Raw genomic sequence first — 25,372 nt, 5'->3', positions numbered from 1 at the left:
CGTCGTCATTAGCACTGATGCAAGCGGCCAAACATCGCCACAGCTCTGCGACCCGTCACGCAGACTCACACAGGACTGCGTCCTCGTTACCCTGAGCTCCACCTGCAGCCGCGGCCACAGCAATCAGCAATCACCGCCGGTCTGCTGGAGCAGCCCGCAGGGACTGGAAGTGTGTGCAAAATGCTTGTGTGAGCATCTTAAAAAAAACAAAAGCAGATATTCCATGACTGCACTCAGAGCTCACGTCTTCAGAGAAACGCAGTAATTGCCTGTTTACATCATCCACAGTAGGACGCAGTGTTGAAGCGCATTATTAAATACCAGCTTAAGCCACGAGGTTATCAATCACGCTCTGATTGTGTGTGTGTGTGCATGATTAATCGTGCATGTACAGGCGTGTGTGTGTGTGTGTGTGTGTGTGTGTGTGTGTGTGAAGGCATCCCTCGCTCCATCCTCCCCTCGGTGTGTGAAGGTCATGGCTGTCTGTTGGGGCTCGTTACACTAACAAGCGCTCAGCAGCCTCCCCAGGGCCAATGGAGGGATTACAGTTCACATACAGGGATCCTGGGTATATCCGTGGTCAGCGCCAGCCTCAGCACACTCCATCATCAATTTTTAACCAGATTCTTTTCATAATTCTTTTTAAACCAACAGCCCTCTGAGGAATGCGTAGCATCTTTCTTGCTTTGAAGTTCCTCCGACGTGAGATGGGAGTGAGAGCAGATGAACCCCTATTGATTTTTGAAGGGAAATTTTGGCCACTGCTGCGGCAAATAAAATAAAAAATAGGATTGTAGAAGATGAAAAAACTGACAGTCACAAACAACATCCTCATTATGTGGATACTGAGTGTGTACTGGCTGGAAGGCACAGACAGATTTACATGTTTGTAGTCAACAGATTTGTAAATTTACAGTTCAGTGCACGAGCAGGTGTGAAGATGAGCAAATGTGGATTGTGACATTATCGGCTTTACACAGCGGATGTGCAAACTCTGCTGCTCCCACTGCACACTGGAAAGAGGCAGAAATATGTCCCATAGTGCAAATGTGTATAATTGGCCACTGACCCTGGACCACGGAGGGTTGTGAGACAACACACCCCTGGGCACAGACGTTAAATTAATAAAAACCAAACAGCCCTCTCCCACAGAGGAGCGAACTTCTCACAGCGGAGGCTAAACAAAGAATTCTGTTTCGACCTCTTAGTCGCTTTGCTTGTCTTTGTTCTCGTTTGGCGTCTCTTTGTAGTCGCTTTGTGTCTGTTTTGTAGTCGTTTGACATTTCTTTGTAGTCATTTTGTATCTCTCTGTGGTCGATTGGGTAGTTTTGATTCTCTTTGTAGTCATTTCACTTCTCTTTGTGGTCGATTTGCATCTCGTAGTGCACGCTTTTTGTCTTGCGTCTCATTGCGTTGCATATATTTTTCTCTTCAGATAACTTAGATGTCACACACATAAGCACTGACTATTACTCACACATTTGGAAATATGTAGAAAAATGTGTGCATAATTATTTTGTACACTTCTTTATAATTATATTATTTTAATGTGACTAGTGTACAATTATTATTTGTTATTTAAAAGTACTGCTCAGTCTGAGGCTCAACAAGCATTCAGTTACAGAAACGAACTGATGACGCCAGGACTTCGGCTCATAGTAGTTAGTAGAATCTTATAGTCCTCGCAAATGATTACAAAATTTTGGGCCAGTAAAAAAGGTAATTACTGTTTTATGACCCGTCATGAAGGTTCTAATCGCTAAACGATGGCAGGGATACATTTTCTTGTGATGAAATGCTTGATCCTGGGGGAAAATTACTAGATGCTGAAAGTGGAATTAGGCTTAAGTTGTAGAATGTACAACGGGTAAAACCCCAACACACATAGGAAATGGTAGAGTCCTAAATGGCTATTGCACTGGCTGAAACTAACAATTATTTTTATTACTGTCCGTTTTAATTTCAGAAAATAAACAAAAGTAAAACAAATGTAAATTACTTGTTTTTCAGAACCCAGAGAAGCTCAACTTACAGTGATATAAAAAGTAGCGAATGCTCACATTTGAGAAGTTGGAACTTTTATTCTTGAAAAATGACAGTTGCTAATGAAGTTATTGAGTAATTAGTGGTATGGTTACTAATTGAAAAAGGTACAACGGTGTATGAAGTATAAACAAAGCATCGTCGAATGATTAATTACTTGAAGATAACTGGGAAGGTCTACTGATGGAGGCGATAACTGTATAGAAATGGATCCAGTGTGAACGTGCGTCGGTCTCATCGTTAGCTCTCCTGATGGCAGTAACACATGTTCATCCATTAACATGAGGCAGATGACGTGTGGAATAAACTGCCATTAAATCCTTGGCGTTCTCGTTAGCGGTCCCATTTTTTCTCTTGCCAATCCTGTGCCGTTCTTCAGCGCTTTTTCCATCCAGAGTAATTGGAGAGAGTGTGTTGGCGGGGGCGGAGTGTTGCGCTGGCTGCTCCCACTGAGCTGCTGCCAGCAGCTACCGCTCTGTATCGAGTTGTGTAAAGAGCTGAGATCCAGCCAAACAAACGCTGAACTGTGGCTTCGCCCTTGGCATATAGTCACTGCTCTCATTATTTATCCCTGTAGCGTTCTGCCGCCTCCTCGCTGCAGTTGGTCGTTTCAAGCGATGGTTTCCAAAGTGCCGTCCTTGAGGATTGTTCCAGGGGGTCTGCGGATAAAACAACGAGCAGTTAGGTTTCACTCCTCCTGCATCTATCACAAGAATACAACCCAGATAGGGAGCAAGTCTTCTGGTCATAGGCGTGTTTTCTCCACCATTACGTAGAAATACGTAAAACATCGTCTTGGGCTCTTTAGCAACAAACCCTGATCAAACCCAGTTGGGGGCAAAAGCCAAATAAAAACAAACCTTTGCTATCTTTGTCCATATATCACCATAATATGTAAATCCATAAATCACAACTCCTGAACAATTTTGCTCTTCTGAAGCAAGACGGTGTTTAAAAAAGAAAAGAAATAACACAATCTTCCCTTCCAAAATAGCACTGACTTCATACTGAGATAACATCACACATACAAAATAGCTTTTCTAGGTGGTGGGAACTTTCATGGTTTGAAAATAAATGATGCAAGAGAAGGACCTGACCTTGTTTGGACTGGCAGCAAAGCAGATGTGGGTCAACGTATACCGACTCTCTTACTGCATCCATATCGTGTCCCGTTCCTCTGGCTGTCGATCATGCTGTCTAATAGAAAGGAATGGTAGGAAATGAAGGGGGATTAAACGGGCCAAAGATCCTGTAATTACGGAGGTGATGTTTTCATTTTAGTTTGTTTGTCTGAGTGTCAGAAGGATTGCGAAAAAAAACTACTGATTGGCCTGATCTTCATGGAACTTGGTAGCATAGGCTATGGAAGAAACCATTACATTTTGGACAGGATCCAATGAATGGGACGGATATACAAACTACAAACTATAACGTTGCGAGATAGGGCGTGGCTTTGGTGGAGGTCTGCCATCCCATAGTGCCACTCGTGGATAGCGTTAACTTTAAGAGGTGTTTACACAATGTGGTAGCAACAGACTGTATTCCAGTAGAAGAAGACTACATATGTAGAGAGTCAGTGTTCTTGAGCCACAAAGGTCTTCACTGATTCCTCTCAACAAGTCCGTAGTTCCTTCCTTCCGCTGGACTGTTGGTGTGATTGATCCTCAGGTAATCGTGTTGCTTCCTCTCTGTTTTGCAGTCATGCGGAGGAACCCCTTCGTGGTGGACGGCTGCTGTAGGAAAGGGTCCCGCAACGCCCTGCAGGAGCTCTACAATCCCACGCAGGTAGGAGGCTGCCATGCTCGCACAACTGCTCTCTCTGTTTGAATCTCTATGCCCATCTCTCTTGACCCTCGTCTCTTCCTATTTGTACTCGCCTCCAGCTGTCAGAGGTCTGACCCAATAAGGCCCTCTGAGGGGCTGAACCCAGCTGACTTCGGTTTGATATTTTTTGTGAATGCCTGCCTGTGTGCAAGCCTCAGTCTTCTTAGTTTATTATGGCGACGTCAACCTGAGTGTCACCCCGTCCACATTGACCTGCTTGAAAACTCCAGGGGACTGCATTAGCATAATGGCTGCCCATCTTTTGTCCGGTAGTCGGGGAGCTTTACTGGCCCCAGGCGATAAAGCCGCCTTCAGGCTTTAACGAATGAAAACGGAAGGCCAAAAAGGGGCCGAGGTTTTGCTGAAATCGAACAACTTACCTCTCTCAAGGACAGAGAGGAAAGAACAAGGCAACTAAAGTAAAGTGTTAAGCATCAGCAGGTGGTATTCCTCACTTGCCTCCGCGTATAGTGGGGTTATTATTGCACTGTCAGTGTTTGTTCCAGCCACTGAAGCCTCACATCATTGAGCTTTCCACAATCCCATCTGAGGAGCCATCTGAGAGCATGACACCTGCTACATGATTGCCGGCAGGAAATGAATGCATATTGTGGGTTGCAGCTTTAATAGCTTATAGCTCCTTAGTGAGGATAGACAGAGAGGATGGCAAAATGAAAATGGAGACAGGGACAAAGGTCTGGCAAGAATGAACTCTGTTAATGGATACTATTAAAGCTGAACAAGACAAGATTAAAGTGAAAATACAGCCACTTTAAAAAGAAGTGTACCATCCACAGTATGGATTCATCCTAATTCTTAAAAAGTTCTTAAAAAGTGCATTAATGGCTTTACACAATTCAGCCCATTACTTACAAAACGTGTGTACTCTGCGTTTATTACTGCTGATGGCTTTCCAAAGCAGCTGATACTTTTAGGATGATTTCCTACCTTCTGGGCAGCCATAGCTTTGAGGGTAAAAAAAAGGCCTTGCTGGCAGCCAATGCCATTTAGATGTGTCTGCCAAAAAGGTATTGCATTCATAAGCTGTATTTAAAAAAAAAAAATCTAATTTGGAAGACAAAAAGCAAATGTTGTAAAAAGGATACTGCTAACTGAGTCATTGATTACACAAAAGCCCCTTTGTGTTGAATTTCATTGTGATTGCAGATTTCCCCCAAAAAATGATGGCATCTAAAAATGATCCGAGGCAATCAGTGCAGGCTGTGGGTGTTTTAGCTCATCTATTTGTACAGGACGGTGGAGGCACAATGTTGTCATGCATTACCATCAGCTGCACAACAAGAAATATGTTTTCCCAGAACAAAAACAAACAATTGAAGATTTGCTTGCAAAAACAAACAAGTTCTTACTCCCAACTCATCAGTGGCTCAAACTACTTCAAACTATAGCGCTCTACGCACCGCTCTGGCGTCAGTTTTGCACGTACCGTTTTCTGCTCTTCTCTTCAAAATAAACTTACCTGTTCAGACTGTTCAACTTGGTTAGGTTGAAGAAAGGATTGTGGTAAGTAACCTGTTACGTAGCGTAAATCTTATCTTCACGTATCACTTATCTTAACACTTAATGATGTCAGCCTAGCAATCAAATCAATACAGCCCAAAAAAAACGACAAGCTTGCACTATTTGTAAAGATATATTGCAGGAGTGGAGTGCAACACGACAACCAACAGAACTACAAAAAGCTCGTACTGCAAGCTTTCAAGCTTTGGCAAAAAAAAAGAAGTTGTTATAGGTTTCTCTTTAAAATGTGTTCTTTGGCATCTTTGTCCTTGCATGCATCATAATTCCTCAAAGACTGCTTGCAATGATAATGTAATTCTGACGAAAAGCAAAGTGACTCTGTTTACTGTGATGGATTACCAATCTCAAGCAAGTGATCTGAAACCAATAGACGCTTTGAAGGTAGAAAATAAATTCAACAGATTAATGTTTAAAAAAGGGGTGGCCAGGATCAACAGTATAGACCCTTTTACAGCCGTCTAGAAGCAAAGCAAAAGACAGACTGTGGCAAACACTAATCACTCAGAGTAGTGGGATAAAGTTTCACATAAAAAATGTCATGTTGCCGTGTTGTTGGGTAGCAGTATCTTTATTGTAGTTCAATATTGTGATTCTAGGCTATAGCATGCTACACTATCAGCGAAGCGTTTCAGAGATGGAAAGAAAATGTTGCTAATTGGCTAAACTATTATTGAGAGGAAGAGATGGCCTGCTGTGTTTTTTTTATCAAAGCATGGCCGATTTAGCAAGCTAACCAGCGGACGGCTCGCTACTTAGCTAGCTTGTTATTTCCGCCATGCTTTCATGCAACACTGTTCACAGAAAATGATCTGAACAAAGCAGTCACTTATCTGGTGTTAGCAACATGCTTTCCCAAGAGTTTGTGGATAAAGCATTAGGTTGTTACATTTTACTCATTTAACGGCCGGCTAGTTAGCGAGCTACCTTGCTAATTCCACCATGCAAACTTTACACTGTTCAAGGAAAATTAGCCAAACAGCGGGCTGTACCGTCCTTCTGACTAGCTAGCCCACAAACCAGTCAGCTGAGTTCTCTTCTGCGCTCAAATTTGACGATGTTTACAAGCAACACTGTACATAATGAAAGAAACAACCCAGCGTTAACGCACGTGTTCAGAGAATGAATCTGTCTCCACCATGGCATTGTGTATACTAACAGAAAAGGGTTCCATACACAATGTGTGTGGGCATCATCATGCAAACCAATTTATTCCCAGAATAGACATTTGAAACAGATATACGATATATTTGCAGAGGCTGAAGCACAATACTTTCTTCAGTAGTGCTGCAGCAGCTGAAGAGAGGAGTGAGACAGGAGGACATTGCTGGAGGTGATCCTATCACAGTGATGGATTGGATAGTCTCTGCTCCTCTTCTGTTCTCTCATCACTGTCCTCCTCGCTATCTATCACCGGCTGTCCGCCTGCCTCTTTGCTCTAACCTGGTCTGTCTTGTCCCTCACACCTCCAGCTGTCCTTTTCCTCCCTGTGCTCTGCCTCCTGTGTCCTGTGCTTTCTGCAGCTCACATTTCTTTCCTTTTCTCGCATCATCTCTGTCGGTTTTTTGTTTCCTCTATTGGTCATTCATCAGCGTGGCGAGCACCTTATAAAAGGTACACGGCTGGAGGGAAGGCTTTAAGTGGTTTTGTGGATGGTCAGGATTAGACCCGGTGCACGTAGACTCGCCGAAGGTCTTTTTTTCGGTGAAGGATTTTTCCACACGTTCTCACCCATGTGAAGGTCCCATTGATATATTCTGTGTGCACAGGGGGTGTTACTGCAGCTAGAGTAAACTTTAGCAGGGCGCTTGGGGTCAGTGGTCAAGAAAGAGTGTGTGTGTGTGTGTGTGTGTGTGTGTGTGTGTGTGTGTGTGTGTGTGTGTGTGACAGAGAGAGAGAGAGAGACAGAGAGAGAGAGAGAGAGAGAGAGAGAGAGAGAGTGTATGTGTTCTGGATTTGTGATAAGTTAATTTGAATTGTAGACCGTCACAGTGGAGACATTTTTGGCTTATTTTGGACGTTATTATTTAATTATTTAATACAAATAAAAATGTTATTTTATTATATAATTATTTATTTAGATTTTAATTTTCTTCACTGGTTGACTTTAGGTTGCAGACTTGAGTTTAAGGTTTAAGGTTAGGGTAAAGGGAGGGAACGGGCAGAATCTAAAAAATCATGGAAAAGCGATTTAGAAATACGTCCCAAAATATTAAAACACTAATATGTGATTTAATATTATTTAGTTGGTCAAACCATCAGGCAGGTGCTGTGACTGTGTGCCGCTTCCCGAATTCAAGGGTGCCAATGTTTGGTGTTCATACCCAGGGCCTTGTTAGCATGTTAGCATGTTCTAATCTATATTTATTCTCAAATATAGATTAGAACATGTGAAAACTTTAAGGTAAACTGTGATACACTTACTGCATACAAAAACACATGATTGGAATATAATAGGAACTTATTTTTTAAGTAAATCAGCTTCTTTTTACTTGCTTTAAACCAACTGATAATCACTTTTTCAAAGCAGTGTATTCTTAACACCCAAATAAATCATCCATCTTTCTCTTTCCAAGTTGTTTTGTGTGTTGAATGAATGTTTTACATTCAATTAATACATTTTCTGTGATTTCCATACAAATACTCGCTCTCATTAAATACATCTGGAGACAATCCAAAGGCTTAACTTCCCTCTTGCCAAGGTGCAGCAGGCAGGGAGCAGACGGCGTCTTCCAGGAGCGCACAGAGATCCTCTTCTTTGCTCTTTTTACTCGGCAGAGTGTTTGCGCTCCATCACAGTGCAGAACTGAACTCCACGTCCTTGGGGGCCCAAACTGGTTTCTTTAATCAGAATTAAAATCAGAGGGAGTTGATTTGCCAAATGCAATAAAACCTCCAGAGGGAATGGTTTGATGTGGCCACACACACGGTCAGATACCATCTAAAGGCCGGAAAGGAAACTACTCGTTTCCTTACACAGTAATTATCTTTCCTCCTCATGGAAAGGCTTTTTCTCTTTTTTCCTCCAGAGGCATGTAGACGCCATAATTACCGAGCCAAAACCCGGCTCACAGTTAAATGCTGATTCAGAGATCAGAACTGAGGATGTGCAAACTGTGTCTGGGTTTGGAACCGGCATGAGTGACTCAACGCTGACGTCAGCGCTAATGGAGGTCCACTGTAATGGAAGCATGTGTTCATAGTCTGTGTGTGTGTGTGTTGTTGTGCATCTGTTTCAAATGTCCCCACAGAGACGGGAAATAAATCCTGTAAAGTAAAAACCTTTAATGATGATATTTTGGGTTTTAAGTTTCAGAAAGGGTTTAAATTATTTAAATTAAATTTAAATTATGGACGATTATTTACACTTTGGTTAATCGCTCAGAGGTCAGATTTGATTTGTTTCTTCTTTCTCTGTTTACACTCTCAACGACAATTTACTCACATTAATGGACTGTATGTTTCCATAATTTCCATAATCTTCCATCTCACCATGGAAACCAACTTAATTTGATAAAAAAAGATGGATATCATTAGGTGTGTGTCCACTGATTTGTGGAAATAAGTTTTTTAATAGATAGATTGGGATGTTATAGCATATTGGACACGACAAAAACGCTCAACACAATGAAAAAGACAATGTTAACTTCACAGCTACAGGAGGGCTGCAACTATTTACCAGTTTTGGACAATGAGTCAGTTTCTCACTTCCTGTGTCATCATCACACACTACGTAGCCACAGATAACCTGCATGCATGCTTTCTAGTCCGATTCTATATAAGTCAATGGGAAATGACTCTATTTCTCTCTTGATTTATTATTAATTTATCATTATTATAATCTCTATCTCTAGTTTCAAGTCTTCTTCATACATCATGATGTTCATTTAGTAATTGATGGTCCATTTAGAGTCAAACAGACATCAGGGCATGCTTTAGGCCTCTACCACGGCGTTGTCTGTGTTTTCCCTGTTTTTAGAACTTTAATATTTTCAGTGTCATTTCAAAGTTAATTGTAATATTTTGTTCACCTAAAAACCTCTTATTCAGTGTCGGTTTTAGCGGTTTTAGTCGGTATAGCTCGACCCTTTCGTGTTATTTAGTGTATGTCACTGATGTTAACTACAACTCCTCTGTTGCACGGCCCGAACAGAACGTGAAGGCTAGTCTTTCTCTTCAAAGTGGACAGAACAAAGTTGAACTTTTACAGGACCATGACAACTGGGCAACTCCCTGCAGAGGACGGTTGCATTGAGAGGTTCAACTGGCAAACAAGGTTGTCCTGGTGAAAGGGTCAGAAAACTCTCAGCAGAGGTTTTTCTTTTTGACAAATGACCTGTTTTGTCACGTTTGTTTGAGGACTCGTTGAGAACGAAAGATCCTCAATCAGAACGTCCTGCTCTGATTGTCTCCACTGAATATCTGAGTTTGGGTTTCCTTGGCAGCGCCCTAAGCAAAGTTACCCACACATCCTTCTCTCCAGCCACCGGCCTTGGCGACGCCTTGGAATCCCTTGGAAAGAGTTTTCTGCTCACCCAGGACCTGTGTCCACGGTCTCACTCCTTCTAGTCATGGCCCAGAACTCATGACCCTGTGGACAGAAAGGCATTGTGGTAAATCAAGAGACTTTTGGGAGACGAAGAATTAATTCTAATTGTAAATGGTTCAAAATGAATGGTCCTCTTCGGGTTTCATAGATGAATGTATCCAGTGAAGGGAATAAAGTGTCTGCAAGTGTCTCTGTGCCGCTAGATAATACCTGTCTGGATTGTTTCACCAGCTGCAGATATCCTGCTAACCCACAATCCCTCGGATTACTTGTGTGTGTGTCTGTGTGTGTGTGTGTGTGTGTGTGTGTGTGTGTGTGTGTGTGTGTGTTTTCTCACACTTCCCCTCCCTTCCTCCCTGGAACCATCACTCTGCTGTAAACGCCATCAGAAAACACAGCTATACGCTGTGTGTGTGTGTGTGTGTGTGTGTGTGTGTGTGTGTGTGTGTGTGTGTGTGTGTGTGTGTGTGTGTGTGTGTGTGTGTGTGCGTGTGTGTGGGAAGCTGGATAAGTCACTCTGGGTTTTGAAGACAAAGGGATTTAGAAGAAGAGGCTGCACTCTTTTTGTGTCTCTCTCTCTGGAGGCTGCAGATGAGCGTGGCTGGAGAAAGGGGAGTGAAAGGAGACAAAGGGATTTAGAGATCTTTTGTTTTCCGAGGAAATAAACTGTGGAGAGGGGAGAGACAGCAGATCACAGCAAGCCACAGAGAACAGAGGAGGAATACAGATGTTTAGGTTCGACCAGCTCGTTTCCTTGAGATCATCGTATGATTCCACTGTGGGAGAAAACCACAGGAGACACAGCTCCACAGATGGAGGAGGCTGCTGGTTTAACTTGATTTCCCTGTAGATTTCATGTCCACATTTTGGGCTGTTGTGTTTCCCTTTTGGAGAGGAAGTGTTACCTCACAGAGAGTGTTTATTGCTGTCCTATTGACACATTATGTTCTGTAAGTAGTGCTCTTTTCTTTGTTTCCACCATGCTCTTGCCAATTAGCCAATCCTGCAGCACAAATCATATGCTTCACTTCCTGCGTGGCCTTTAGCAGACGATGGGCTGCTGAGGGCAGCGTGTCTTAAACTGCCTATAAATTGACTCCCCATTAGGGGATTTAATGAGGAAATAAACGGAGTGTTAGCGAAGCTGAAGGGCCTGTTAATGTGGACCGGCCTGGAAGAAACAATAATAACATCAGAACAGAAGATACCTGGATGTAACTCCGGTTTGAAGGCGCTCTGTAATCACACTATGAATGAGGACTATAAACACAAGCATTGGGTAATGAAAGCACAGAGAGTTCTACACAGACGTTCAGACCCGACCCGACTTGGTTCTGCTGAATTTGAGACGTGAACCCGACCCGAGACAGAGGCTTACTTAGTTTTTCTTCTTTTCACAGAATAACTAACAACTAACATCTGACTATGGAAATAGAGCAGCACATACAAACAAGGCATCATAAGCTCTGCACATAGCTGATCGGTTCAGTAGCAATACACACTGTATGCTACAACACTCATAAAGTCCTGTAATGTAATGGCCTTCACCCGACTGAGTGGGGATTTTAAGAAGCCGCTGTCGATGTGATTTACCAGGAACGACCTTGAGGGGATCTCTTCAAATTTGGCACAAACGTCCACTTGGACTCTAAGATGAAGTGAATATAATTCGTGACCTCAAGAATTTCTATGCTAATCATGACAATGTGACGCTAATTTCTAGCTGGATGAAATGATGGTGGGCATCACATACCTACTTACAATGCAGATGATTGGTGAAGGCAGAAAGTGAAAGAGAGAGAGATTTCTTTTTGGAAACAATCCAATCCAAACCCGTCCCGAGCTCGTAGCTTTCAGGTCTAAAAGCACAAAGGACCTGTAGCACCAGGTCGTGTTTCTGAACTCCTCACAGCCTCATACCTGTTGACAGGTGAAACATGACATTGAACTAGGAACGAAGATTCTACCAAATTAATCAGAGAGCGGTCCGTCGCAGAGAGATAAGCAGAACCCTCATTTGCTTATTTGTCTCTTGCTTTTCTCTCTCCCGCGGTTGTTGCTCCCCGAGGGGTTAAAAACAAGACATGCAGGAAGAGAAAAGGGTAAAGCGCTCATGAGAGGGGAGAGACACTTTGATGGCTCTGAGCGAAAGTCAGAGCAGTTTGTCATTATCTTGTCGGCGGTGCTATAATTATACCCCCACTTCTTCTCTTCGAGACGTACCGACACACACGCAGAAACACACACACGTAAAGACACACATGCTATCTAGTCCGGATGTCCAACAGCACGGGTGCACACACGCGTCAGTGTGCAATGGTGGTATGTATACAGTGTATTACTCACCGCACCATGTGAAGGTAACGAGAGTAAAAGCAGTGTAAGTGTGCATGACGCTGAGCTCGAGTTCCAGGGTTAACGTGACCGTGGGACAGGGGAGAGTCCGACTTACCCATGTCACATGGCCACAGCTGTGTGTGTGTGTGTGTGTGTGTGTGTGTGTGTGTCCGGATTCAGCTGGAGTCCATTTCTGCCTCCGTTTTTATCGAGCTTGCATGACGGTGCATCTTGTTGTTATGCAGCTGCGAGGACGGAGGGAACGGCTTTCAAATATCCTTTACAGGCAGATGGTGCATTCAAGGACACACCGGTGTCAGAGAGCTGGTATTTGGCTGCTGAAAAGCAAATCAATTCAGAGGTTACTTTGTGGGAAAATCTGATCCAGGTGGGTAAAAGAAAAAGAGAAAAAGAAAGATGATCACTAGATGTCCCAGACAGGATCATTTAAAGTTTTCAAAAGCAGCTTTTCAGCTGCTGCCACAGTGGAAAGACTAAAGGTGATGAAAGTCTCCTGAAATGAAGGGAAAGCGTTTGTAGTTAACGAGCTAAAAGATGCGAAACTGATGAGTAGAGAAGAATGTTGATTTTGAATGATTCTGCAAAATCACAGATATTGTTCAGTGATTTTCGAATAACTACAGGCAAATCTGGGACGGGCGTATAAACTATGATGTAGTTATGGTAAGGCATGTTTAACGTAATGGGTTAGGGTTAATGATGATGGTATTGGGTTGTATTGAATCCATATCGGCTCCTGGGTTGCTGAAGAGTGAATATGAGCGGTACCATATGGGAGGAAGGCTTTATTGCAGCAATACATAAAGGTCTGTTGGACCCGTGTTGAGAGAGAGGTGGAGACCAGCAAACGCTGCTGTGTTCATGTTGAACAACGGCTTGTACGTGTGGTCAGGTGCTCCTTTATGGCCACGTTTCCTCAACCACCGGTTTGTTTGATATCTTACAAAAAGTAATTTCTTGTTTTTCGTGCATTATCCTATAAAAGCCAGCAACACGTGTCAATTTCTGCTAGTTACATAAATATAGTCTCTTCAAATGAGACTTCAGTCTTCACAGAAAACAACAAAACTACAGAGGTTCAGGAAAATATCATGAAATACTGAGTTAGGTTGAGGAAAACATCGGCAAGTACTTCGTTAGGTGCAGACATCTAAACTACCTGGTTGTGGTTCAGAAAGGATTGTGAAATACTTGGTTAAGTTTAGGAACCAAACTTCTCAATGTGAAAACTGTTTGACGTGTGAAGTTACGTGAGTTTGGGAGTGAATACTACATTTCTGTAGTACCCTTTAACTGATTTCACTTCTTAGTTAAACTCCTCCAGTGTAGATTTTAACACTCAATCTGATTAAAGTGTATTTTTAGCTTTTGTTTTTATTTGCGGTTTACTTATTTACTGTGTGACTATTTATCGTACTGTTTTTCTTCTTTCTTTACTGATGTTGCACTTTCCACTTTGCTGCTGTAATCCTGCAAGTTTCCGCGCTGTGGGACTAATAAAGGATTATCTTATTTTATCTCTAGGCAAAAGCAATTCATTTGATAAAAAACATCCCAAGATGCCGTGCTTCTCCCAGAGTCACAGTATATCCCCGTCTTCACGGGGCAGTGAAGCTCTCTTAATGGCTGCTAGTGAAATGGTGTGTTAACACCAACGGCTCCTTAAGGCCAGGCGAGGCTTCACTGCAGCTTTCACTGACTCTGAAGTGCCGAGTACAATAATATCCACACTCCCATCTTATCTGTGGCTGACTCGCTCACTTAAGACTTTCACTAAAAGGGAAATATGTGGCGATGGTCGGGGGCGTAAATGATTACTTTATTATTATTATTAGCTTTATCATTAACTGGAGCTGAGATTCAAACTGCATCACCTTGTGTGTATGTGTCTCTGCGTGTTTCCCGTATGTAACATAACAGCAGGTCATGAGGTCACAAGGTCACGAGGTCATGAGGTCATCAGGTCACAATGTCATGAGGTCATCAGTAGATCCACAGCTTTATAGATTTCTTTTTGCTGCTTTTTAAAAGTAGAGACAGTCCAGTTTAACTATAAAGTAATCAAAATGAACTTATAATATGGACTTCTCCATCATCATATTCACTTGTTTCCACCTGTCCAAGTGGCCTCTGCCCAATGACCAATGCATTTCAACCAGAAGGGAAACAATGGGCGAGGCGAGGCACAATGTGAATAGAAACGTAAATTCTTTGTTGTGGGAAAACTGGAATACCAGAAATATTGTTATTATTTTGTACATATTTAGAACGTGTCTGGGGGAACTTTAAGTAATGAGACATTCTTTAAATGGCAAGAACATCTTCGTTCTAGCACAAAAGTAGACTTTCATCTTTCTCTCCAACACTATCTGAATCCTGCAGATGAAGTTTTAGGTCTTTTTAAAAAATCCTATTAATTAATAGTTACGCACTTATTCCGTGCCTTCGGTGAATCTGTTTTCTTCTCGCTTGTCCTCCCGGGCCGCTCTGGCCGTCTGCGGCTGTCCTCTGGTTGTTGTTTCTTCCAGGTATGAACGTGTGGAGCCGCATGAATATGCAGCAGGGCGTTTTCCAGAAAGAGAGTGCGTGTTCTCGGCAGCTTCCCCTTGGTAAATACAGAGTAAAGAAACGTTTCCTCTGCTCTTCTTTTCCGTGTGGCTGCCGGCGCAGGTGTCCGGCTCCCCATCAGTGGAGAGGATGGAGCCGCCTCATTACCTGTCGGCATTGTCGAGGTTTTATAGAAGGAGCCTCGCCTTGTTGCCTTTTACTGAGACTCAGGTGAAGAAAAGCAGCGTGTGTGTGTGTATGTGTGTGTGTGTGTGTGTGTGTGTGTATGTGTGTGTGTGTGTTTAGTACAGTCGTGGCACACTGGCAGCTTTATTCCTGCCAGCTCTATGAATGCCAGTCTGTAAGCAGAGCGGGTCAGAGAGACAGACTGCCTTTAGAGAGAGAGAGGGAGAGAGAGAGAGAGAAAGAGAGAGGGAGAGAGGGAGAGAGGGAGAGAGAGAGGGAGAGAGAGAGAGAGGCTTTGATGAATCCCATTGATCTTTGTTTAGATGACTTCACAGCTCGCGAGAAGAAGAGAGAGAAGCTGATGAACAAACAGAGACCAGCTGGATGAGGTCTGAGGCGTAATGGAGGAGTAGTTTAGCGGAAGAGGAGAAGAAGAAGAAGAAGAAGAAGAGGAAGAGGAAGCGTTCTTCCAGCATCACTGAGAGCAACTCTTTCCTTGCACCTGATCCTCTCTGAGCGCCGGGCGGTACGACTCACCCGAGAGAGTGAACACGTGAGGAGCAGCAGAGGAAAATAAACAGGGCTGCACAATAAATTGAAGAAAATATCTAAATATCTGCACCGACTGATGCAGTGTTTAAATTACAATAGAAAGCGTTGTTTTTTTTAAATAATGATTTCCTCGAGGAGAAGACGTTTCGGGGCATCTTCTCTAAACAAAGTGCTCTGACGCTCTGCAGAGTCTCTGGGCGACGAATCACATCGCATAAGCATCTCATTTTCTCCAAGGCGGTATTCATAACATGTTATCTAAGTTTGTTCTGAGGAATAAATTATCAACAGAAAGTTGTGTCCATATGTATGGTAATTCTGAAAGTAGGTTCTGAAGATGTATCTCAGTATGAATCGTGGTCACTAAGAGCCCTGATTCTCAGTCTGTGAATCATTTCAGCAGACAGTGACGTCCTCGAGGGCCAGGTGAGCCTCCTCGAGGGCCAGGTGAGCCTCCTCGAGGGCCAGGTGAGCCTCCTTTAGGGCCAGGTGAGCCTCCTCGAGGGCCAGGTGAGCCTCCTCGAAGGGCCAGGTGAGCCTCCTCGAGGGCCAGGTGAGCCTCCTCGAAGGGCCAGGTGAGCCTCCTCGAGGGCCAGGTGAGCCTCCTCGAGGGCCAGGTGAGCCTCCTCGAGGGCCAGGTGAGCCTCCTCGAGGGCCCCGGGCCAACGCTTACTGTTGGCCCCCTCAAACTTCTTCACCGAGTTTTCTTCTTCTCTCTTTATTTATATTTTGTGCATTTCCTAAAAAAATATGCTGTGCAGAAATACTCTGTAACAAGTAATATATTAAGGGTGCTCGGATCAGGATGTTGTGCCGAAATGCTGTTAGCTTAGTCTGCTGAGTTCACTGATCCCAGGTCTGTGAAATCATTCCTCCTCCTATTTTTATACATTTATACATACAAACTATTGCTCCAAATCTACACAAATCCACAGGGTACCTTTAAGTTCAGCCTGGCAGCAGTAAATAAATACAAAGGCCACTTCTCAAGTCATTTAGCATGTAACCACAACACATCTATGGCCTTTCACACGTCTGTTTTCTTGCCGTGTCGGCGTCAGACGCTCAGAGCTGCTGAAGTCAGGTGATGTCGTATAAAGAACAAGACGGCCCATGCATGGTGGAGCACGGTGTGAAGGGATGAGTCAAACAAACACACCCCTGTGAAGACTTCCACCAAGCAGACCGCCTCCGTTGACTTACTTTATGTCACGTCTATTCCTGAACTTAACCAAGTAGTTTTGTTTGTTTTCACAACTGCAACCGTGTGTCGGTACATGACGATTTACATTAGCGACTAAACGACGGGCTTCACTTCATTTGCGTAACTCTAAACATCATTACTTTTTACTCATGCCGTTATCTTCTCCTGTACTTAAGAACTGCGTCCCTTTGTGACGAGTTGTGAACGACAACGGGAGTTAAATGACGTGCAAAATGCTTAAAATACGTAGACATCACACTTAGTGTTAGTGTTACTCTTTTTAAACTGACCTTCCGAGGCCTTTCGGGATGCGGGCTGGTTGCCCACTTCCTCCCTCCCTCCTTCCCTTTTGAATCCTCTCCTAGCTTCCTCCCGCTCTCTCTGTCTTTGCAGCCATCAGCAGATCAGGAGGAAGCTATTCATTACCGCCACAGCGCGTCCGTGCTGATGCTCAGATCATATTTCAAACTCATAACAACTTTCGCTGAGAATCACGCATCCATGGCGAGGGAATGAAGACTTGAAATATGGAAACACAATCTCCGCAGTTCCCGTCATCCGTTTCTCAAACGCTTTTAACGACAAATGTGCAGCGACAACGAAACGAGCCCTGAATGCACAATGGGACCCTGCCGACGTCTGAAGATAAGGAAACACAGACTTTCTTTTTGCACGACTCTGATAATGATGTTTATGGTGAGATTTGGTTTAACAGTATGCACAGGCTTTCCTTTTGAGTTTTCTCCCAGTTCTGATGGACCGTCACATCTAAATCAATGCATAGCATCATGCTGCAACGCGTGGAATTGCTGAGCTGAAACTAAATTCACCATATCAGCTGTGGTTTTATGGCAGTTGCTGTCCGGTGCTGACCCACGTGTTCGGGTCCACGGGGGATTAGGGGGCTGCGCTCACGATGATGCACGTACATGGTATCTGCTCTCGCATGGGAGCGGCTTGACATGGCCAGAGGTCAGCGATCTTCATCACGACTCCCTCTCAGATGGTATCGACGTATCGCCGCTCTCATCTCCCTTTCATCCAAACCGCACAAGAGACCCGACCGAGCTTGAGACTCTGAGATAAAATGCCAGAACGTAATCCCCCGGAAAGAAGGGAGATAAGGAGAGGAACACTGAGGCAAAGACGGAGATGACAAGATTCCCTCCCTTGTCTCCTTCTTCTCATGCTAATTGCAGCGTTTGTCCTCCTCTGGGACGGAGGGCCGCGCGCTCGCTGCGACATTCGTGTGAATCATATAGCTTGATGTCTCTGAGAAAAGGAGAGATTCTCATCAACAAAGAGCTGTTATTCTGCGTTCACGGTTACGCCTTAGTGGGCTTTGATGTGTCGGCGTGAGCATGAACAATAAGAGAGTGGAGAGCACACAAAGAGAGGAGAGGCGGGAGCGGAGACGTCCATGCGTAATCACGCCTTGTCAATTTACACTTCTTTCAAAATGCTTTGAAAGGAAGAAGAAAAAACAATATGGAAAGTGTGTGACAGGTTTAACCCGAGGTAACAGAAGGAGCTGTGAAGAACTAAAGACACTAATACAGTTGTAAAGTAGAACTTTAACAATAGGGGAAAATAAGAAAAATTATCTTGTGGGAACAGTATTTGTAATTGTCCAATTGCCAGTACCAAAACCAGTCCCCTGAAAGAGATACCAATCAATACCAGTAGAGTACTTCATACGCTACTCGACACCACGATCATGTGAATGGATGCTTCATGAGTGTCTGGCACTAATACAGCGGGATCTGTTCTCTGTGAGAGTCGACACCTTGTTGGAACAAGGTATTAAGTTGTGGGACCAATATATGTTGTGCACACAAATCTATCATCTGTTAGGGGAAAGATCAATATGTGTGCACTAGTTATGACATTGTGCACCCGGGTTGTTTCCATCCACTGTGGGCGCAGGTTATTATCTTGTGAAAACAATATTGATTTGTGCAAAAGGTTTTGGTTGGGGGAGAAATCCATATGTTGTGCACGTGGATATTATTAAGTGGGAGAAAAAAGGTCATTCAAACGTTACACTGTTTGCACTGGGATGAGAAAGACTGTGTCCAAAAGGGGGAATCGTTAACTGAAAGCATTAACAAGACTAATATATGCCTTGATTATTTCCACAATGTGTGATCACAGTGGGAAAATCCTTCCTTCCAATTGATTTTTCAAGGAGATGAAGACAGAGAGCAGCGACCTATGACCACATGACTGTATAACGGAGCTCACTGACAACGTGGCACACTATGAAATGTGACTTTTACAGACATCCTTCTGGAAATAATTCAGATTTTACGGTAACTCTTTCATGACTGCTCTTCTGGCATCAGATAGAAAAGGTGTGAACGATTGGTTTCTTGCAGCAACCTTTGCACATGATGAATCCCCACATGGGAATATAATCGTAGAGCGACTTCAAAGAGAAATGCATACAAGTCACGCTGTCTCCGTGTTTAGCGCTGGGTGGCGGTCCCTTGAGGGATTTCATGGCCGCCTGGCCAGAGCAGCGCTGAAAGGCCACGCTTGTTGCGAGTGGGATGGAGCGGTAAAGAAGCAGTACAATCAATTAGATCTGGGGGAACTGCCCTGCAGGGGAATTCTGACCAGGAGGGAAAATAATCAAGAGGCATAAGAAAACATTCCCGTCTGATGCAAAGCCCCGTGCTGCTCTCCGCCTCAGACTCAGATTCCTCCTGCCATGGTCCACTTCATCACAAGCATCATAGTGAATATGAAATATGCCTCATATGAGTGATTGCTGCTTGGATTTGCGCATGTTGAACACCCAATATCTGTAATATCCTCCAATATCAATATCTTCCTCCACACCCGTGAACTAATATCGTAGTCTGTGGAGCGACTCAGGTAGGAGGAAAAGATAGAGTCAATAAAAAGATGAGTATTATAATAAAGGCTGTGATTAATAACACGCGCTATCTCTCTTCATCACTCCCTCTTTCTGTTCAGAGTCTTTCATTTGAGAGTGCTTTATTGGCACAGGGAGATTTTCCATTCACTGCTCAGGAAGGTATAAAAGACAACTAAAGATTCATAGACCGGAAGATCATTCTGCTTGGAAATATACTCACTAACAATATGTCCAGATCAACAAATAGCGTGTCTTGTTCAGAGCCATCGGCGTCAGAGGGTCTAGTGTCTGTGTGAGACATCAGGCTTATAACTAACTGATCAAAACATTATGCATAAGTGTTACATGCAAAGAGCAATTTGACGGGTTTGGAGTGAGAATGTGTTGACTGGTCATGTTTCGTAAAAAGTGTCATCATATCATTTCTATACATTTTGTATTTATTTACCAAAAGAAGCAACAAATGACTAATGTTTATTTAATTCTGTTGAAATGGCTGAATATGTTATGTCATATCCTGAAAGTTACTGAAAGCTCTTCTCACATCATTTCTCCCGTCTCCTCCGTCTGTGCCTGAACAGCCGGAGTTGTCCGGCGCGGCCGTGCTCCACCAGGCCAGGCGGGATCAGGTGGTGGACGCCTGCCGGGTCTACAGCGCGTCCAGCCGGAAGCGCAGAGTCCTGACACCCGGAGACCTCAAGCACCTCGTGGTGGACGAGGACCACGAGCTCATCTACTGCTACGTGCCCAAGGTGGCCTGCACCAACTGGAAGCGCGTCATGATGGTGCTGACGGGCCGGGGCAAATACAGGTCAGCACTGGAGGCCGGTGGTCCTCCTTCTCATGCATGCTTTGAGATTGGCGACCAGCAGTGGCAGCTGGTGTCATTTTTTTTGGTAGGGCCATCTAATCAATTTCAGAAAACATCCCAGTATGATTCAATGCAAGAAAAAGTATCAAACACGCATTACTACTTTGCAGTTAAATATTTAACATTTATTCTCTCTCTCTCTCTCTTTCTATATATATATATATATATATAAAAATATATATATATATATATATATATATAGCCCATATATATATATATATATATATATTTATATATATCAAGTGGTCCTGCACTTGACTGATGATTTCAAATGTATTGATAAATTCGCAAAACCAACCGAAGAGCTGTGTACAAAGGCAAAAAAATTATATTTATGTTTGCTTACTCCTCGTTTGCATTAATAGCACACACACACACACACACACACACACACACACACACACACACACACACACACACACACACACACACACACACACACACACACACACACATACACATAGAGCCAACACTTGCTCATTTTCTTAAAACATACATATTTCTTACAACTTACATCTCACAACTCACCTTGTGCCTCTTCGGTGGAGTGCTAATACCGATACTGTTTATAATTTGTATACAAAATTGACCTTATAAAATCCACACACAATGCGACTTCCTTTTTAACACCGCGAGCCACCTTCAAAATAAAATCATCTCATCTTAATTACTAACAATTAATAACTGATTGGATAAATTGTATGTCACTCATTTATATATTTAATCAGTAATTGGCTAAACTGCTTCTTAGATTCGCCTCTCTTGGGCCAAAACAATACAAGGACGTAAATGCATGTATTTTTTTGCTCACTGTCCGAATGCCTCTCTTCCACAGTGACCCGATGGACATCCCTTCCAATGAAGCGCACATCCCTTCCAACCTGAAGACGCTGAACCAGTACAGCATTGCTGAGATCAACCACCGCCTCAAGAACTACCTCAAGTTCCTCTTTGTCCGCGAGCCCTTCGAGAGGCTGGTCTCCGCCTACCGCAACAAGTTCACCCTCAAGTACAACTCGTCCTTCCACAAGCGCTTCGGCACCCGCATAATCCGGCGCTACCGCAAGAACGCCACGCAGGACGCCCTGCTCAACGGCGCCGACGTCAAGTTCAAGGAGTTTGCGGAGTACCTGGTGGACCCGGCCACGCAGCGCGACGGCCCTCTGAACGAGCACTGGCAGACGGCCTACCAGCTCTGTCACCCGTGTCACATCCACTACGACCTGGTGGGCAAGTACGAGACGCTGGAAGAGGACGCCAACTACGTGCTGCGGCTGGTGGGCGTGGGCGACTCCTTGCGCTTCCCGAGCTACGCCAAGTCCACCCGCACCACAGACGCCATGACGGCCCAGTTCTTCAGCAATATCAGCACCCAGCAGCAGGCCCAGCTCTACCAGCTCTACAAGTTGGACTTCCTCATGTTCAACTACTCCACGCCCAGCTACCTGCGGCTGGACTGATGGAGGGCAGAGCCGGGACTCTGAGAACGGCTGCCTTGTTTAAGGAGAGGCAACAAAGTGCGTGGAGGGATTTTTTTGGAGGCAAACTTGATTTCTTTTTTTAAAACTGTCGTCGTAACTTGCAGGCGTGGGGTCTGAATTAGACATATAAACAGGTGCTGGAAGAGAGGAAGGTAATGCGTGCTTGTCTGGGCATAATGGGGAGGATGTCCAATACACTCTGTGATGCAGAGCGCTGGTTGGGAACGTCGGATAAATGGACCAAATGCATGCAAAGACTAAACAGTGTGGGTGAAGCAGGTCTTCAAGGTGTTTTAAGGGGAACCTATCCTCAGAGGACGGACCTGAAGAGGGATTCTCCTGAAGATGTCCCCTACTTTAAACAAACTGCTGACAAATTAGGCTGCTTCAGATTCTACAAAGCAAACAGCGGCCTGCACGCGCCCTGACCCCAACGCATCGTGGGAGCTAAGCTTATCTCGCCCTTCCCCCTGATCAGTACAGAAACTCCGTCAAATTGTAAAACACTGTACATTTCCTGGCCGCTCTGTCAGCGCGGTGCGTTAGCACCCGTCACCCTTGACCCACGTCAGATCCATACATTTCAGAGAGAAACCGACTCAGCACCGCCACAGGGGCACCCTGTAATAGATGGCTACCGGCTAAACTCTCAAGACCTGTTTGCGTAACGATATGGCCTTCAGCCAACTGTTTTAATAAAACAAGTTCTCACCGGTCTCTGTAATTATGATGTTGGCAGAAGGGACCTTTTGTGTAACACCTTGAGGACGCCGAGGAAGACGGCGAAGTGTGGAAGTGCTTAATATTCATTGCCTGTGACACCGAGCATCCTTAACGCTTTGAGCTGCAGGAAGTCGTTAGAAAGGTACGGGGGGTTTGACAGCGATTGGGTGACAAGCTGGGAGTGAGAGGTCTGAGCTGAAAGATAAGAGACCGCCTGTGTGGTCGTGGAAGGGTTAAAGACACTGGATCTCATAACCCGGCCCTGCCCACGGGCTCAGCGGACACGCCCAGGGACACGCCCACAAAGCCCTGCTCAGACGACCAAACATGTCTGTCAGTCAATTAAGATGACCCTTTTGTTTCTATGCTTATTTTTGATTTGTATTTTATTAAGCATTGCTGCGAGCAGCAATAACAGATTATTTAATTCGCTTTATTGGTCAAAGAGAGAAAGATTTTGTCTTTTTTTTTTCATGTGCCGATAAATATTTTAGGAAATGTTTTGAAGTTAAACTGTTGTCAGTGTTCTGTCATGTTGCTTTTCTTTCTTTCTTCACAACTTTACACATTTTCATTCGTGAAGGTGTTTTTTCAGCCCATGGCTTTGTCCTTCTGTGTCAGAGATCATCAGAGATTTACGAGTTCTTCTTCTCCATTCCCAACATTTGGTGCCAAAATGGCTGCGAGAGCCTCAGAGATCCACACTCATGTGTGTGTTCAGTGCACATCATTGCCATAAAGCGAATTCATGGTGAGACCCCCGCCCCCCCCGCCTCAACCACAACACGAGAACTAGCTGCTACTCTCAGTGTACACATCAACAAATCTACTGCCTGCATCACAGAATCAGAGACTGTATCTCATACTGTAATGTGATTAATGTTAGCGATGCAGCACAATGTCAAGGTTAATAACTGCGCTCTCCATCACGCTGTGGATTGGATTACAGGCTGTAAGTACCATACAGGAGGGAGGGAGGGAGGGAGGGAGGGAGAGAGAGAGAGAGAGGGGAGTCATTTAGTTTTTACCTCTTTGTAAATTCTAAACCACTCCAGCTTCAAAGTCAAAGAGAAGGTTTTTTGGGGGGAAAGCTGCACCTCTTTGTTGCACTTGACTGAACCAGAAATAATATTTTCTTTTGCAGTCTGCTAGACTGATTTTTATAAAGCTTTTGGCCATCATTTCTGCTGGTATTGATAACATTTGACTCACCCGATTTAGTGTCGAGGTTTGCTTCTGCTTTGGTACTGCTGGACACGGCTGGATGAGCAAATGATGAGGCAGATTTGTGGCAATATGCAGGAACTAAAGCACAATATCAACTGGCATGATTTGGGCCTTAAAGGGGTCTTTCTTTACTCGATCTCTAGGCCCTGACTTGTAGTGGGTCCTTGTCAGAATGTAGTGTTAAGACCTGCATTTTTGCACTTAGATGGCAAAAGAAGCTGGTAATTGCCATGTGTGCTGGACCTTTAGGGTCCCCCACAGTGCAAGGTTCACGTTGTGGAAATACAGAGATATGCACGACTAAAGCACAATGTCAGCTGGGCTTGGCTCCAGCCCACCGCAACCCTCTGAAAAGAAAAAGCGGTTTAACTAATGGACGGAGTATAAGGGCCTCATTAAGATGAGTCCTGGTTTATTTTGAGGCCCTGTAAAGTCAAGTCAAGACCATTCACATGTCCCGATGGCCCAAAATATGAACTTATACATAATGTACAGCATTAAAAATGAGAAAGTGTAATAAGTGAAAGAGTCTTGCATCCCTTACTATTATGCTACTACTAATGTGCTTACATGGTGCAAATCCTTCAACTAATTAGCAGCGTAATATCCAACACATTCTCATTACCAACTCGTGAAATATGGCAGCTTGGTCAGTGGCTCTACGCTTCAAACTACGACGCGCTACATACACAATGTTGGTTTTGCAAGTGTCGTTGCATACACTGTCTTTTCAAAAGAAACTTCCATTTATGGAAACAACTGGGCTAGGTTTAAGGCAACCAAACTACTTGGTTAGCTTGAGGGAATGATCATGGTTTTGGTTAGAATAAGTCTGTTGGGTAGTTTAAGTCGGCCACGTTAAGTACATAACTTAAAATAAGTCAACGTTGACTCATGGTTTCAGACAGGAGAAGCATACCTGTCTCCTGGGGGAAAGTCCTGTGTTTTTTACCCATCCATCCACCACACCTCCGCCCACGCAGACTTTATCGCTGTTTACCTATGCCACCTTTACCCTCGCTGTAATATTCCAGCATAGGAATACTGTACTCAGTGCACAGTACCAGCTTTCTCCAGCCCTGCTGCTCGACAAAAAATAAAAGATCAAATACTGTATCTTGCTCCAGCATGAAAAGTTATTAGGCTCCAAGTATATTAAATCTATGAACTGTCTGTTGTAAATAATGTAAAGTCACGTACATTCAGCTCTGCAATGCAGAGGGTATTTTTAATGGACAATTTGTCTCAAGTTTTTACTTCCAAATTGATATTTATGTAAACTGTATCCGACTTGTGTAACTGATAGCTCTTACTGCAATTTCAGGTCCACTTGACTATAAAGTTTTGTCTGGTGGTGACTCTGTGTCTCTGGTGAGTGAAATGT

The 25,372-nt window shown here is 43.9% G+C and overlaps 1 protein-coding gene across 1 annotated transcript in view; it reads left to right on the top strand.

Annotated features, from left to right (window-relative positions):
* chst11 (carbohydrate (chondroitin 4) sulfotransferase 11) overlaps positions 1-22,017 on the top strand; it is a gene marked incomplete at both ends in the record, with an annotated part of 70,692 nt that extends 48,675 nt beyond the window's left edge. Inside the window, 3 exons of the mRNA XM_079235970.1 lie at positions 3,743-3,828; positions 20,268-20,497; positions 21,393-22,017. Of these exons, the coding sequence (XP_079092096.1) occupies positions 3,743-3,828; positions 20,268-20,497; positions 21,393-22,017 (941 nt within the window). The remainder of the gene's footprint in view (positions 1-3,742; positions 3,829-20,267; positions 20,498-21,392) is intronic.
* Positions 22,018-25,372: the final 3,355 nt, after the last annotated feature.

The sequence above is a fragment of the Taurulus bubalis genome (assembly GCF_910589615.1).
Source record: "Taurulus bubalis genome assembly, chromosome: 20".
Classification (NCBI taxonomy): Eukaryota; Metazoa; Chordata; class Actinopteri; order Perciformes; family Cottidae; genus Taurulus; species Taurulus bubalis.
This window is presented reverse-complemented; position numbering and strand designations above follow the sequence as displayed.